This window comes from Chlorocebus sabaeus, chromosome 6 (genome assembly GCF_047675955.1).
Source record: "Chlorocebus sabaeus isolate Y175 chromosome 6, mChlSab1.0.hap1, whole genome shotgun sequence".
NCBI lineage: Eukaryota > Metazoa > Chordata > Mammalia > Primates > Cercopithecidae > Chlorocebus > Chlorocebus sabaeus.
In genome coordinates, this window is record NC_132909.1 from 56,236,862 (window position 1) to 56,252,130 (window position 15,269).

Genomic DNA, 15,269 nt, shown 5'->3' on the forward strand with positions numbered 1-15,269 from the left:
CATGGCAAAACCCCATCTCTACTAAAAATACAAACAAACAAACAAGCATGGTGATGGGCACCTGTAGTCCCAACTACTGAGGTGGCTGAGGCAGGAGAATCACTTGAACCCAAGAGGCGGAGGCTGCAGTGAGCCAAGATCACACCACTGCACTCCCGCCTGGGTGACAGAGCCAGACTTGGTCTCAAAAAAAAAAAAAAAGAAAAAAAAGAAAAAAAATGTTCTGGAATTAGCTAGTGTGATGGTTGCACGCCTTATGAATATACTAAAACCCACTGAATTGCATAGTTTAAAAGAGCGAATTTTATAGTATGTGATTTATGTCTAGATTTTAAAAATAGGGATGTTTTAAAAAAAAACAACCCACAGCCCACAGCTCTTGGCACATCCTAAGCACTGAATACATTGTAGCTATTATTATTACAAGTGAATACAGCACCCAGAGATGTGAAAGTAACATTCATTAATTTTATTACATATTTATTCATTTCATTGAATAATTAGCACCGACTACAATCCTCATAAAATCCTATGAAGTAAGTACAATTATGCTCCCCATTTTTCAGATGGGGAAATCCAGGCTCAGAAGAGGGTATATTTATTTCCCAGGGCCACACAGTATGCAAATTACAGTTGTGCAAAAGTTACAGCTTCTCCAAGAGCCTGGTCCTAAGAGTCTCTCCCTTAACTACAGTGCGGTGAGACCACTTAATTACTGAGTGATTAGGAATTGTGTGCATTTTGGATGGTGCAGCGGCTCACACTTGTAATCCCAGCACTTTGGGAGGCCGAGGCAGGTGGATCACCTGAGGTCAGGAGTTCGAGACCAGCCCGGCCAATATAGCAAACCCCGTCTCTACTAAAAATACAAAAATTAGCCAGGTGTGGTGGCGCGCACCTGTAGTCCCAGCTACTCAGAAGGCTGAGGCAGGAGAATTGCTTGAACCCGGGAGGCAGAGGGTATGGTGGGTGAGCCGAGATCACGCCACTGCACTCCAGCCTAGGCGACAGAGCAAGATATGTGCATTTTAATTCATGCAATTAAGTCTTGTGCTATGGCCGGTGCACGCTTCATCCCTCCAACATTAGCAGGCACATTTGGAACGAACTCAGGTGGCTGTCCCCAACTGGTGACAGAGGCCAGGTGTGGGTGGTGGGAGAGAGTTTGAGCTTTGGTAACGAGGACAAAGAATGAGGAGATGTTGGAGATGTATTCAACACATTTTCTTTCTTTCCTTTTTTTTTTTTTTTGGAACAGAATCTCGCTCTGTCACGGGGGCTGGAGTGCAGTGGTGTGATCTCGGCTCACTGCAGGCCCCACGTTCAAGCGATTCTCCTGCTTCAGCCTCTTGAGTAGCTGGGACTACAGGCATCCACCACCACACTTGGCTAATTTTTGTATTTTTAATAAAGACAGGGTTTCTCCATGTCAGTCAGGCTGGTCTTGAACTCCTGACCTGAAGTGATTTGCCCATCTCAGCCTCCCAAAGTGCTGGGATTACAGGCATGAGCCACTGTGCCTGGCCCCGTTTGTATTATTTACGTGCATTCTTTTCTACAAAAATGTATTTAGCACCTACTGTGTGCCAGACACTGTTCTAGATACAGGGTGGCGAGGGGGCAAAACACACAGAGCTCCCTGGTCCCGTGGCACTTAGCTCTGTAATCCTCATAGCAGCCTCTGGAAGTAGGAGCCGGAAAACCAGGCACAGGACGTGTCCTGCTGTCCTGACTGTATGCACCCCAAGAATGCAGGGACTTTGTTTTCAGACACTGGTATGGTCCTTGAGCACATACATAGTAGGTACTCAAGGGATGCTTGAACGAACGAACGAATGAATGAATGAATGAATGAATGAAGGGAAGGAGGTGATGTCACCTGCTGGAGCTGAGACCCAGAAGGTCCAGCTCACTTGTGTCCAGAGTTCAGGACTGGGCTGGCTTCGGATGGGATCCCAGACAGGTGTCTCCCCTCCCTGGGAGGGCCTGGGTGGGGTGAGAAGCAGGGAATGTGGGGGCTGAGCCCCAGAGGACAGGGAGGGAGACCCTGGCATCCGGGTGGTTTCTGATGTTCTCAGAGACTCCGGAGCCAGTCGGGGCCCTCCTTTAGTCAGTTTCTCCACCCACAGCTCTGTCCTCCTTCTGAGCGCTTGGGAGCACTGTTGATAATCCCTGGCTGGACTCTACTGGCCCCTAAACTTGGAATAATGATACCCGTAACAGGCCTGTTGTTATTATTTTCTCCCTCAACAATAACAGCAGCAGCAACCCCAGCTATTTTTTGAGCTCATATCACATCCTGGGCAATGCCTTGTCTTGTGCATGCCCTATATCAGCCTGCAAGGTACCATTGATGATGTACTCTGCTTTTACTGATACAAGCAGAGAGAAACCAACAGGCATTAGTCACAGGGTCAGGCAGCAGGGGAGCGCCCTCTTAATCACCACCCCCCATCTAGTCTTTCCACCTTTGTTTTTTTTTTTTCTTTTTCTTTTTTTTGAGTTGGGGAGAGATGAGTTAGGAATAATTTTATATGGCATGTCTAAGAGTTTAGATTTTGGCCGGGCGTGGTGGCTCAGGCCTGTAATCCCAGCACTTTGGGAGGCTGAGGTGGGCGGATCACGAGGTCAGAAGATCGAGACCACGGTGAAACCCCGTCTCTACTTTAAAAAATACAAAAAATTAGCCGGGCGTGGTGGCGGGCACCTGTAGTCCTAGCTACTCAGGAGGCTGAGGCAGGAGAATGGCGTGAACCCGGGAGGCAGAGCTTGCAGTGAGCGGAGATTGTACCACTGCACTACAGCCTGGGCAACAGAGTGAGACTCCAGCTCAAAAAAAAAGAAAAGAGTTTAGATTTTATTTACAGGAGGCATGAACATGTTTTTTTTTTAAATTATTTATCTATTTATTTATTTCGAGATGGAGTCTCCGTCTGTCGCCCAGGCTGAAGTGCAGTGGCGCGATTTAGGCTCCCTGCAAGCTCTGCCTCCCGGGTTCACGCCATTCTCCTGCCTCAGCCTCCCGAGTAGCTGGGAATACTGGGACTACAGGTGCCTGCCACCACAGCCAGCTAATTTTTAAAAAATTAAAAAAATTTTTTTTTTTTTGTATTTTTAATAGAGACGGGGTTTCACTGTATTAGCCAAGATGGTCTCAATCTCTTGACCTTGTGATCCGCCCACCACAGCCTCCCAAAGTGCTGGAATTACAGGTGTGAGCCACTGTGCCTGGCCTATTTTTTATTTTTTATTTATTTTTTGGGGGACAGAGTCTCACTGTGTCACACAGGCTGGAATGTAATCGTGTGATCTCAGCTCACTGCAACTCCTGCCTCCCAGGTTCAAGTGTTTCTCCTGCCTCAGCCTCCTGAGTAGCTGGGATTACAGGCATGTGCCACCACACCCGGCTAATTGTGTATTTTTCGTAGAGACAGGGTTTCTCCATGTTGGCCAGGCTGGTCTTGAACTCCCGACCTCAGGTGATCGGCCCACCTCGGCCTCCCAAAGTGCCGGGATTACAGGCGTGAGCCACCACGCCCAGTTTGAACACTTTTTAAATGGAGATTTTTAGAGGCTGAGGTAAGTGGATCCACTTTGTTCAGGAGTTCGAGACCAGCCTGGGCAATATGGTGAAACCCTGCCTCTACTAAAAATACAAAAATTAACCAGACATGGTGGCGAGCGCCTGTAATCCCTGCTACTCGGGAGGCTGAGGCAGGAGAACCGCTTGAACCCAGGAGGCGGAGGTTACAGTGAGCCGAGATTGCGCCACTGGACTCCAGCCTGGGTGACAGAGCAAGACTCTGTCTCAAAAAAAAACAACACAAAAACACAAAAACAAAACAAACAAAAAACAAAACAACAACAGAAAAAGTTGGAGATGAGTTATGGAAGGAATTTATAAGGCAAGTTTAAGAGTTTAGACTTTATTTATGGAAGGCCCAGACATGTTTTAATAGATGCTTTTGAATCTGGGAAAGTGGTTGGGTCAGTATCTTCAGGCATGCATTGGTATCCAAGGGCTGGTATTTGGCTGGAGGCAGCGGGAGCATTGGGTTTGTTTGGGAGTATGTGTGCATCAGCACAAACGGAGGTAACTGAGCTAGGGTCACGGGCTGAGAAGAGGCCCATGGAGACGTTGGCATGGCCCTGTCTCATCTGTTCTTGGACCACTGACAAGAAGGGCTTGCAGTCCAGAATTGTTGTAGTAATCTATTTACTGACGTTGTCCATTTCATATCAATCGCTTGGTTTTCTTTCCATATCTGTCTTAGTCCGGTTTGTGTTGCTCTAAAGGAATAACTGGGGCTGGGCGCCGTGGCTCACGCCTGTAATCCCAGCACTTTGGGAGGCCAAGGCGGGTGGATCACGAGGTCAGGAGACCATCCTGGCTAACACGGTGAAATCCCATCTCTACTAAAAATACAGAAAAATTAGCCGGGTATGGTGGTGGCAACCTGTAGTCCCAGCTACTAGGGAGGCTGAGGCAGGAGAACGGCGTGAACCCAGGAGGCAGAGCTTCCAGTGAGCCGAGATTGCGCCATTGGACTCCAGTCTGGGTGGCAGAGGGAGACTCTGTCTCAAAAAAAACAAAACAAAACAAAAAACCAAAAAATTCTGCATATTGTTTTCCATAGAGGTTGTACCAATTTACATTTCCACCAATATTATATAAATATTTGTCATGTGAGAGACCTGCTGTGGCTCAGACATATCAGGGAGAGATTTTGTGGGGAGTCAAAGTCCGGCGTCAGCACGTCAGGGTCTTGAGCCATTTAATTTTGGTGCAAATGTTCTTGTAACTTTTTTTTTTTTTTTTTGAGATGGAGTCTCAGTCTGTTGCCCAGGCTGGAGTGCAATGGTGTGATCTCAGCTCACTACAACTTCCGCCTCCTGAGTTCAAGCAATTCTCCCACCCCAGCCTCCCAAGTAGCTGGGATTACATGCATCCACCACCACACTCAGCTAATTTTTTGTATTTTAGTACAGATGGGATTTCACCATGTTGCCCGGGCTGGTCTCAAACTCCTGACCTCAAGTGATCTGCCTGCCTCAGCCTCCCAAAGTGCTAGGATTACAGGTGTGATCCACTGCACCTGGCCAATTTTTGTATTGTTTAACATTATTGTGAAATATATATTCACATATTATATATGTATATTCACGTGCTGTTTTGTAGCATTTCACTATGTTGTTTGGGCTGGCCTCGAACTCCTGACCTCAGGTGATCTACCTGCCTCAACCTCTCAAAGTGCTGGGATTACAGGCATGAGCCACCACATCCAGCCATCACCTGAAGTTTCATTCACTCATGTGTCTGATGACTGTATGGGGAAGAATTGAACCACTGGCCCTCCTCTGGCATCTCCCTCCATCTCAGTGTGGTCTCTACACATGGTTTCTCTAGCATGGTGGCTTCAAGGGTAGCCAGTCTTCTTGCATGGTGGCCTAGGGTCCTGACGTCTTTTCCTATGAGATGGAGAAAGGTGGAAGCCACAGTTCCTTTATGACCTAACCTCAGAAGTCACACAGTATCATGTCTGCTTCATGCTGTTTGTCAAAAGGGTACTGCATCATCTTTCCTTGTCTGCAAGGGCAAGGTCAACTCATGACTCCCATGTCTACATTTCAGTCCACAGGAAGAGGAAAGGGGGCAAGCTTTCCTTAAGTGGTTTTTGAAAGGACTGACCTGGAAGTAGTAGATATCATTTACGTTCTTACCTCATTGGCCAGAGCAGGTCACGAGGCCACAGTGAGCTGCAGTGAAGGCTGGGAAATGTAGTCTTTCACTGGGTAAGCTGTGTGCCCATCTCAAACTTGGGAGATACTATTTCTACAGGAAAAGAGGCTGGGTGCAGTGGTTCATACCTGTAATCTTAACACTTTAGGCTGTGGTGGGAGGATCTCTTGAGGCTGGGAGCTTGCAACCAGCCTGGGTGACATAGTGAGACCCCTTCTCTACAAAAAATAAAATAAAATTAGCCAGGTGAGGTGGTGGGCATCTGTAGTCCCAGCTACTTGGGAGGCTGAGGCAGGAGGATCCTCTGCGCTCAGCTGATTGAGGCTGCAATGAGCTGTGATCGCACTACTATACTCCAGCCTGGCATCGGAGAGCAAGACCCTGCCTGTAAAATAAATAAGTAGAAAAAGTAAAAGAGAAGAAGGAGAATATATATGGAAGTTTAGTGGATAGTCTTTGCCACACTCATTGAATGAATGAATGAACCAATAACAGGTTGAGAAATTGATCTGTGGATGACCAGCTGATGGTCAAGATCAGCTGAAAAGTGGCTAGGTGCAGTGGCTCACACCTGTAATCCCAACGCTTTGCGAAGGCCAAGGCAGGTGGATCACCTGAGGTCAGGAGTTCAAGAGCAGCCTGGCCAACATGGTGAAACCCTGTTTCTACCACAAATATAAAAAATTAGGTGGGCATGATGGCGTGTGCCTGTAATCCCAGCTACTCAGGAATCTGAGACAGGAGAATTACTTGAACCTGGGAGGTGGAGGTTGCGGTGAGCCGAGATGGCACCACTGCATTCCAGCCTGAGTAACACAGCAAGACTCCATCTAAAAAAAAAAAAAAAAAAAAAAAAAAGAGGTCAGCTGAAAGGTTGACAGGTGAGTGATTGACAAATCCTGGGTTGATGAATTGCCTGAAATGCAGCAGGTAACCGACTGGCTGGTGACTGAGGGTCTGGACAGAGGGCAGCCTCCTCCGCCTCCTCTATCTGACAAGCTCCTCCCTATGACTGTCTCTGCTCCAGTTCACCAATATCCCCTTCTTCATCTTCGGGCCACTGATGATGCTCCTGATGCACCCCTATGCCCAGAAGCGCTCCCGCTACATCTACGTTTTCTGGATCCTCTTCATGATCATAGGTAGGGAGGTGTGGTTCAGGTCTGTGATAGTCGGGAGGCAGTGGGGGTGCAGGAGGTGGCAGACCCCACTGACCACCTGCCCTTGCCGCTGCAGGTCTGTTCTCCATGTACTTCCACATGACGCTCAGCTTCCTGGGCCAGCTGCTGGACGAGATCGCCATCCTGTGGCTCCTGGGCAGTGGCTATAGCATATGGATGCCCCGCTGCTACTTCCCCTCCTTCCTGGGGGGCAACAGGTGGGTCAGGGGCTGGCCATCTGGACTGGGTGGGGTCTGAGTCTTCAGTTGACTCTACCTGAGCTCACCTGAGTCCCCTGGGTCCCCACCCCTGACCCCTTTTGGGGCCCTTGGAATTCCTCCCCTGACCACTTCGGGTTCTCTCCTGACCCTGTCTGACTCACGTGGGCTTTTGGAGACCCCTCCCCTGAGCTTACCTGGTTTTTTGGAATCCCTCCCCTGATCCTACCTGTACAACCTGGAACTTTCTTCAGACTCTGTTGCATCCAACAGGAGTTCCAGGACCTCATGTCTACACTTACCTGGCCCCAAGAGACTGCTCCCTGAGCCTCTCACCTGGGCCCCTGGCAGCTTTCATCTGATCTTCTTAGACTCCCTGGGTCCCTCTCTTGATCTAATTGATCCCCACACCCACCCTTGACCTCTGTGAAATCCTCCTCCTTCTCCTCTTCTTCTTCTTCTCCTACTCCGCCTCCCCATCCCCCTCCCCTCCCCCTCCCCTCCCCCTCCCCCTCCTTCTCCTCCTCCTTCTTCTCCTCCTCCCCCTCCCCCTCCTTCTCCTCCTCCTTCTTCTACTCCTCCCCCTCCCCCTCCTTCTCTTCCTCCTCCTCTCCTCCTCCTCCTTCTTCCTCCTCCTCCTCTTCTTTTTTTCTTCTTCTTCTTTATCTTCTTCTCCTCCTCCTCCTCCCCCCTCCTCCTCCACCTCTACCTCCTTCTCCTCCTCCTCCTTCTTCTTCTCCTCCTCCTTTTTCTTCTTCCTTCCTCCTCCTTCTGCTTCTTCCTCCTCCTCCTCCTCCTTCTTCTCCTCCTCATCCTCCTCCTCCTCCCCCTCCTTCTCCTCCTCCTTCTTCTTCTCCTCCTCCCCCTCCCCCTCCTTCTCCTCCTCCTTCTTCTTCTCCTCCTCCCCCTCCCCCTCCTTCTCCTCCTCCTTCTTCCTGCTCCTCTTCTTCTTCTTCTTTTCTTCTTCTTCTTTTTCTTCTTCTTCTCCTCCTCCTCCCCCTCCTCTCTGTCCCTCCTTCTCCTCCTCCTTCTTGTTCTCCCCCTCCCCCTCCTTCTCCTCCTCCTCCTTCTCCTCCTCCTCCTCCTTCTTCTTCTCCTCCTCCTTCTTCTTTTCTTCTTCCTTCCTCCTCCTTCTGTTTCTTCCTCCTCCTCCTCCTCCCTCTCCCCCTCCCCTCCTTCTCCTCTTCCTTCTTCTCCTCCTCCCCCTCCTCCTCCCCTCCCCCTCCTTCTCCTCCTCCTCCTTCTTCTTCTCCTCCTCCTTCTTTTTCTTCTTCCTTCCTCCTCCTTCTGCTTCTTCCTCCTCCTCCTCCTCCTTCTTCTTCTCCTCCTCCTCCCTCTTCCCCTCCCCTCCTTCTCCTCCTCTTTCTTGTTCTCCTCCTCCCCCTCCCCCTCCTCCTCCTCTTTCTTCTTCTCCTCCTTTTTTTCTTCTTCTTTCTGCTTCTTCTTCCTTCTTTCCTCCTCCTGCTCCTCCTCCTCCTTCTCCTCCTCCTTCTTTTTCTTCTTCTTTCTTTCTTCTTCCTTCTTTCCTCCTCCTCCTCCCTCTTCTCCTTCTCCTCCTCCTCCTTCTTTTTCTTCTTCCTTCTTCTTCTTCCTTCTTTCCTCCTCCTCCTCCTCCCTCTTCTCCTTCTCCTTCTTCTTCTTTTTCTTCTTCTTTTTTGAGACAGAGTTTCACTCTGTTACCCACGCCAGAGTGCAGTGGTGCAATCTCGGCTCACTGCAGCCTCTGCCATCAGGGTTCAAGCAATTCTTCTGCTTTGGCCTCCCAAGTAGCTGGGATTACAGGTGCCCACCCCCATGCCAGGCTAATTTTTGTATTTTTAGTAGAGATGGATAATTAGTAGAGGTGGATAATTAGTAGAGATGGATAACTCAGGATAACGATGTTGGCCAGGCTGGTCTCAAACTCCTGACCTCAAGTGATCCACCTGCCTTGGACTCCCAAAGTGCTGGGATTACAGGCATGTGAAATTCTCTTCTAACCCGGCTTAACTCAACTGAGCCCTCCAGGACCCCCCAGCCCACCCGATCGTCCTTTGGGACCCCTGTCATGTTTCCTTAATCCCTACTGGGTTCTGGAGAGCCACTGTCTGACATCTCTTAAATTCACCCGGATGCAGGGATCCATCCTCTCAGCCCAGCTGGGCTCCCGTGAACTCCTTGCCTGACCTCACTTGGGTCCTGGAAACCATCACAGTCTCCTGGGCCCCCGGGACCCTCTTCTCATCCTCTTCAATCCTCCCTGGGATCCCCCTTTAGTCACTGCTGGGGCTCCCTGAGACTTTCTGCTGAGTACACCTGGGAGCCTCAGGATCTTCTTTCTTCTTCTTTCTTCTTTCTTCTTTCTTCTTTCTTCTTTCTTTCTTCTTTCTTCTTTCTTCTTTCTTCTTTCTTCTTCTTCTTCTTCTTCTTCTTCTTCTTCTTCTTCTTCTTCTTCTTCTTCTTCTTCTTCTTCTTCTTCTTCTTCTTCTCCTCCTCCTCCTCCTCCTTCTCCTTCTCCTTCTTCTTCCTCTTCTTCCTCTTCTTTCTTCTCCTTCTCCTCCTCCTCTTCCTCTTCTTCTTCTTCCTTTCTTCTTCTTCCCCTTCCCCTTCTCTTTCTCCTTCTCCTTCTCCTTCTTCTTCTCTTCTCCTTCTCCTTCTCCTCCTCCTCCTCTTCTTCTTCTTCCTTTCTTCTTCTTCCCCTTCTCCTTTCCCTTCTTCCTCTTCTCCTTCTTCTTCTCCTTCTCCTTCTCCTTCTCTCTTCTTCTTCTTCTTCTTCTTCTTCTTCTTCTTCTTCTTCTTCTTCTTCTTCTTCTTCTTCTTCTTCTTCTTCTTCTTCTTCCTCCTTCCCCTTCTTCTTCTTCCTTCCCCTTCTTCTTCTTCCCCTTCTCCTTCTCCTTCTTCTTCCTCTTCGTCCTCTTCCTCCTCTTCTTCTTCTTCTACCTGTTTTCTTTTCTTTTCTTTATTTTTCTTTTTCTTTTTTTTTTTTTTTTTTTTTTTTTTTTTTTTTTGAGATGAGATCTCGCTCTGTCTCCCAGGCTGGAGTGCGGTGGCACAATCTTAGCTCACTGCAACCTCCAATTACCAGGCTCAAGCGATCCCTGCCTCAGCCTCTTTAGTAGCTGAGATTACAGGCACACGCCGCCACACCCAGCTAATTTTTTTTTTGTATTTTTGGTAGAGACAGAGTTTTGTTATGTTGCCCAGGCTGGTCTCGAACTCCTGAGCTCAAGCTATCCTCCTGCCTCAGCCTCCAAAAGTGCTGGGATTACAGTCATGAGCCACCGTGCCTGACTAGGACCCTTTTTTTGTTGTTGTTTTTGAGACAGAATCTCCCTCTGTCACCCAGGCTGGAGTGCCATGGCACGACCTTGGCCCACTGAAACCTCTGCCTCCTGAGTTCAAGTGACTCTTGTGTCTCAGCCTCCTGAGTAGCTGGGATTACAGGTGTCCGCCACCACACCTGGCTAAATTTTGTATTTTTAATAGAAATGGGGTTTCACCATGTTGGTCAGGCTGGTCTCGAACTCCTAACCTCAGGTGATCTGCCCACCTCAGCCTCCCAAAGTGCTGGGATTACAGACATGAGCCACTGTGCCCTGCCTGGCAAGGACCCTTTTCTGAGCCTATTTGGGCTCCCCAGAATCCTTTCCTTTCCTCACCCACCTGGGCCTCGAGATCTCCAAGTGACCTTGCCGACAACTCCACGACGGTCCTTCCCACCTACAGCTGAGGCCCTTCCTCCCCAGGTCCCAGTTCATCCGCCTGGTCTTCGTCACCACCGTGGTCAGCACCCCCCTGTCCTTCCTGCGGCCCACGGTCAACGCCTACGTCCTCAACAGCATTGCCCTGCACATTGTCTACATCGTGTGCCAGGAGTACAGGAAGTGAGTGAACACTGCAGGTGCCTGGGCAGGGGGCTCCCATACCCCTCCTAACACCCCTGACTCCAGGATCACGGAGGGGACGTCCCTTCCCCAAGGTCATCCATTAACAAGCAGCAGGGCCAGAATTTGAACTTGACTGACTGCAGAGCTTGTCCTTTTTTTTTTTTTTTTTTTTTTTTCTTTTTTTTTCTTGAGACAGAGCCTCGCTCTGTCGCCCAGGCTGGAGTGCAGGAGTGTGATCTTGGCTCACTGCAACCTCTATCTCCTGGGCTCAAGCAATCCTCCCACTCTAGCCTCCTAAGTAGCTGGGATTAGAGGCGTATGCCATCACGCCAGGATAACTTTTATATTTATTTATTTATTTTTTTGTAGAAACAGGATTTTGTCATGTTGCCCAAGCTGGTCTTGAACTCCTGGGCTCAAGCGATGCACCCACCTCAGCCTCCCAAAGTGCTGGGATTACAGGAATGAGTCACTGCATCCACCCTACATTATCTTTATTTATTTATTTATATTTATTTATTTATGTTTATTTATTTATTTTTTGAGACAGAGTCTTGTTCTGTCTTCCAGGCTGGAGTGCAGTATTGCAATCTCAGCTCACTGCAACCTCCGCCTCCCAGGTTCAAGCAATTATCCTGCCTCAGCCTCCCGAGCAGCTGGGATTACAGGGGCCTGCCACCGTGCCTGGCTAATTTTTGTATTTTTAGGGGTCTTGCTACTTTCCCCCAGGCTGGTTGTAAACTCCAGGGCTCAAGCGATCCTCCCAACCTCAGCCTCCCAAAGTGCTGGGATTACAGGCATGAGCTGCTTTGCCTGGCTTGAAGGACATTTGAAATTGCACCTGGTGTGCTGGCAATGCTCAGTGTTAGTTCTAAGCACGAGATTGGGCCCCCTCTGCTCACACCCTCAATTCCTGCTCTTGCCCTTCTCCCAGCTTCTGAGCCTCATCACTGTGGAAGGAGGAATTTCCCATCAATCCCCTCAGGTGCTGCTCTCTGATCCCCCCTCCCCTCTCTAGGACCAGCAATAAGGAGCTTCGGCACCTGATTGAGGTCTCCGTGGTTTTATGGGCTGTTGCTCTGACCAGCTGGATCAGTGACCGTCTGCTTTGCAGCTTCTGGCAGAGGATTCATTTCTTCTATCTGCACAGCATCTGGTAAGCGCGTGCTCTGAGGCTGTGAGGGGCCCAGAGTCAGAGAATCTTAGATGCCAGAGCTCGGAGTAGGAGCCTGGGGGCTGGGGGTCGAGGAGCAGAGGGAGGAGAACCAGATACTGGGTCCTAGCAGTAGGGGAAGGCTGCAGTCAGAAGGCCAGACCCAGAAGGTCCCTTTGGATGGTCAGGATCCATGGAAGGCCGGGCGCCGTGGCTCACGCCTGTAATCCCAGCACTTTGGGAGGCAGAGGCGGGTGGATCACGAGGTCAGGAGTTCCAGACCAGCCTGACCAATACGGTGAAACCCCATCTCTACTAAAAATACAAAAATTAGCTGGGTGTGGTGAGGTGCACCTGTAGTCCCAGCTACTCAGGAGGCTGAGGCAGGAGAATGGCGTGAATCTGGGAGGCGGTGCTTGCAGTGAGCGGAGATCCTGCCACTGCACTCCAGCCTGGGAGACAGAAGGAGACTTCACCTCAAAAAAATAAATAAATAAATAAAAAAGACTGGGTGTGGTGGCTCACGCCTGTAATCTCAGCACTTTGGGAGGCCGAGGTGGGCAGATCATGCGGTCAGGAGATCGAGACCATCCTGGTTAACACAGTGAAACCCCATCTCTACAAAAAATTAGCTGGGCGTGGTGGCGGGCGCCTGTAGTCCCAGCTACACGGGAGGCTGAGGCAGGAGAATGGCGTGAACCCGGGAGGTGGAGCTTGCAGTAAGCAGAGACCCTGGGCCACTGCACTCCAGCCTGGGTGACAGAGCGAGACTCCGTTTCAAAAAAAAAAAAAAAGATCCATGAGAAATAAAAAGAGGGCCAGTGTGAGGTTATGGGCATCTTATGCCATCACCACCTTCGCTCTGCATTCCACAGGCACGTGCTCATCAGCATCACCTTCCCTTATGGCATGGTCACCATGGCCTTGGTGGATGCCAACTATGAGATGCCAGGCGAAACCCTCAAAGTCCGCTACTGGCCTCGGGACAGTTGGCCCGTGGGGCTGCCCTATGTGGAAATCCGGGGTGATGACAAGAACTGCTGAGACCTGCCAGTCTCTTGACTATGCAACCACTACCCTTCAACTTGCCTGTGTCTTGAGAAGAGAGCCCCAGTCAGGACTTGCACCTGAGGGACGCTCATGGTTCCTTCCTCTGTTTCCCCTTTTGTGTCCTCCTTGTCCTGCGCTGCCCTGCCTTGAGGCCAAGGATGGACTTTGTGACATCTCTGAGCAGCAACCTGGTGACTGTGGGGGGCTGTCTCGCGCATCTCCCCTCCATGACCCCCCACACCCTCTTTCATTTCCTCCTCTGTGTCCACAGCCTCCCAGTGACCATTGTCACATGAGCTGGTGGGGCTGAGTCACCAGGTACTGGGGTGACTGAAGGATGTGGCATCTAAATATTAGCTTCCAGGCCGGGCGCGGTGGCTCACGCCTGTAATCCCAGCACTTTGGGAGGCCGAGGAGGGCGGATCACCTGAGGTCAGAAGTTCAAGACCAGCCTGGCCAACATGGCAAAACCCCATCTCTACTAAAAATACAAAAATTACCCGGGCGTGGTGGTGCACGTCTGTAATCCCAGCTACTTGGGAGGCTGAGGCAGGAGAATCGCTTGAATCCAGGAGACGGAGGTTGCGGTGAGCTGAGATTGCGCCACTGCACTCCAGCCTGGGCGACTTGAGCGAGACTCCATCTCAAAAAATAATAAATAAATAAATATTAGCTTCTAAATACTGGTGGTCACTACCAGACTCCCTCATCTGTCTTTGACCATGGCAATGTCCCTGGTTCTTGTGGGGCACCCCAGAGAATGAACATGACTTCCAGTCACCTCATTCTACATCCACACATACATGTGGAGACATTGCGTGCAGACCCACCCACCTCCTCCCATGTAATTGTGAGGTCCTCAGGTTCACAGCTGAGGAAAGCAGAGTCCCAGAGTGGGCAATCTGTGTGCTTTGGGGACATGTGGACATGAGAGACAAGTGAGGATAGTCTTTAAAGCAGTGGTGGGATGGTGGGGAAGGGCGGTTTTCATGATGGTTAAGAGCACGGGGCTTCGAGTCAGGCAGACCTGAGTTAGAATTCCTGCTCCCCCATTTTCTAGTTGTACAATGTTGGGGAAGTGATTTTTCCTTCCTTGGAAGCTCAAGGACATTGTCTGTAAAATAAACATAATATTCCTTGTCTTGTGGGGGTTTTTGTGGGGTTAAAACAAATGAATGTGTGTGAAGTGCTTAGCATAGAGTTTGACAAACATCTAGCCACCCACTCATCTTTAATTCATCTGCCCCATAATTTATTCATCCATCCATCCATTCATTCATTCATCTACCATTGATTTATTCATTCATCCATCCACCCACCCTTTAATTCATCTACCCATTAATTTATTCATCTATCCATTCATCATCCACCCATCCTTTGATTCATCCATCCATTAATTTATCTATCTATCCATCCACCTACCCATCCTTTAATTTATTTACCCATTAGTTTATCCATCTACCTGTCTTTTAATTCATGCACACATTAATTTCTCTATCCTTCCATCCATCCTTTAATTCACCCATCCATTACTTTATCCATTCATCCAGCCACCATTAATTTATCCATCTATCCATCCATCCATCCATCCATTCATTCATCTATTGAACTCTCCATTGAACTATCCATCTATCTATCCTTTAATTTGCCCATCCAATAATTTATCCAACCATTCTATCTTTCACCTATTATCTATCCTTTAATCCACCTATTCATTCATTAATGTATCTATTCATCCATTGAATCATCCATCTAACTATGCATTCATCCATCCATTATCAATTATTCATCATCATCCATCATTTATTATCCTTTCATTCCTCTACCTATTAAGCCATTTATCCATTCATTTACCCAATTATTTATCCATCACCTTACCCTGCCTCCCTCTGTCCATCCATCCATTCACCTATATTTAGCCATTCATTTGTCCATTCATTTATCCATCCAAATCATGCAACCATCCTTTTGTTCATCTACGTTTCAACTGCTCATTCATTCACTCATTCGACACACATACATGTATTGGGCTCCTACTATATATCAGACACTAGCCTCTGGGGATCCAAGAGAACAAAGACA

General features: G+C 49.1%; 1 protein-coding gene across 3 annotated transcripts in view; it reads left to right on the forward strand.

The window, feature by feature from the left end:
* ACER1 (alkaline ceramidase 1) overlaps positions 1–14,328 on the forward strand; it is a 41,439-nt gene extending 27,111 nt beyond the window's left edge. For 2 of the 3 annotated variants that reach the window (XM_073017057.1, XM_037994456.2), the window contains 5 exons: positions 6,768–6,882; positions 6,977–7,118; positions 10,844–10,981; positions 12,003–12,140; positions 13,013–14,328. In XM_073017057.1, coding sequence (XP_072873158.1) covers positions 6,804–6,882; positions 6,977–7,118; positions 10,844–10,981; positions 12,003–12,140; positions 13,013–13,181 — 666 coding nt within the window. In that variant the 5' untranslated portion in view covers positions 6,768–6,803 and the 3' untranslated portion in view covers positions 13,182–14,328. Of the gene's footprint in view, positions 1–6,667; positions 6,883–6,976; positions 7,119–10,843; positions 10,982–12,002; positions 12,141–13,012 lie in introns of all 3 variants that reach the window. The other variant, XM_073017056.1, reaches the window with a different exon arrangement.
* The last annotated feature ends 941 nt before the right edge of the window (positions 14,329–15,269 follow it).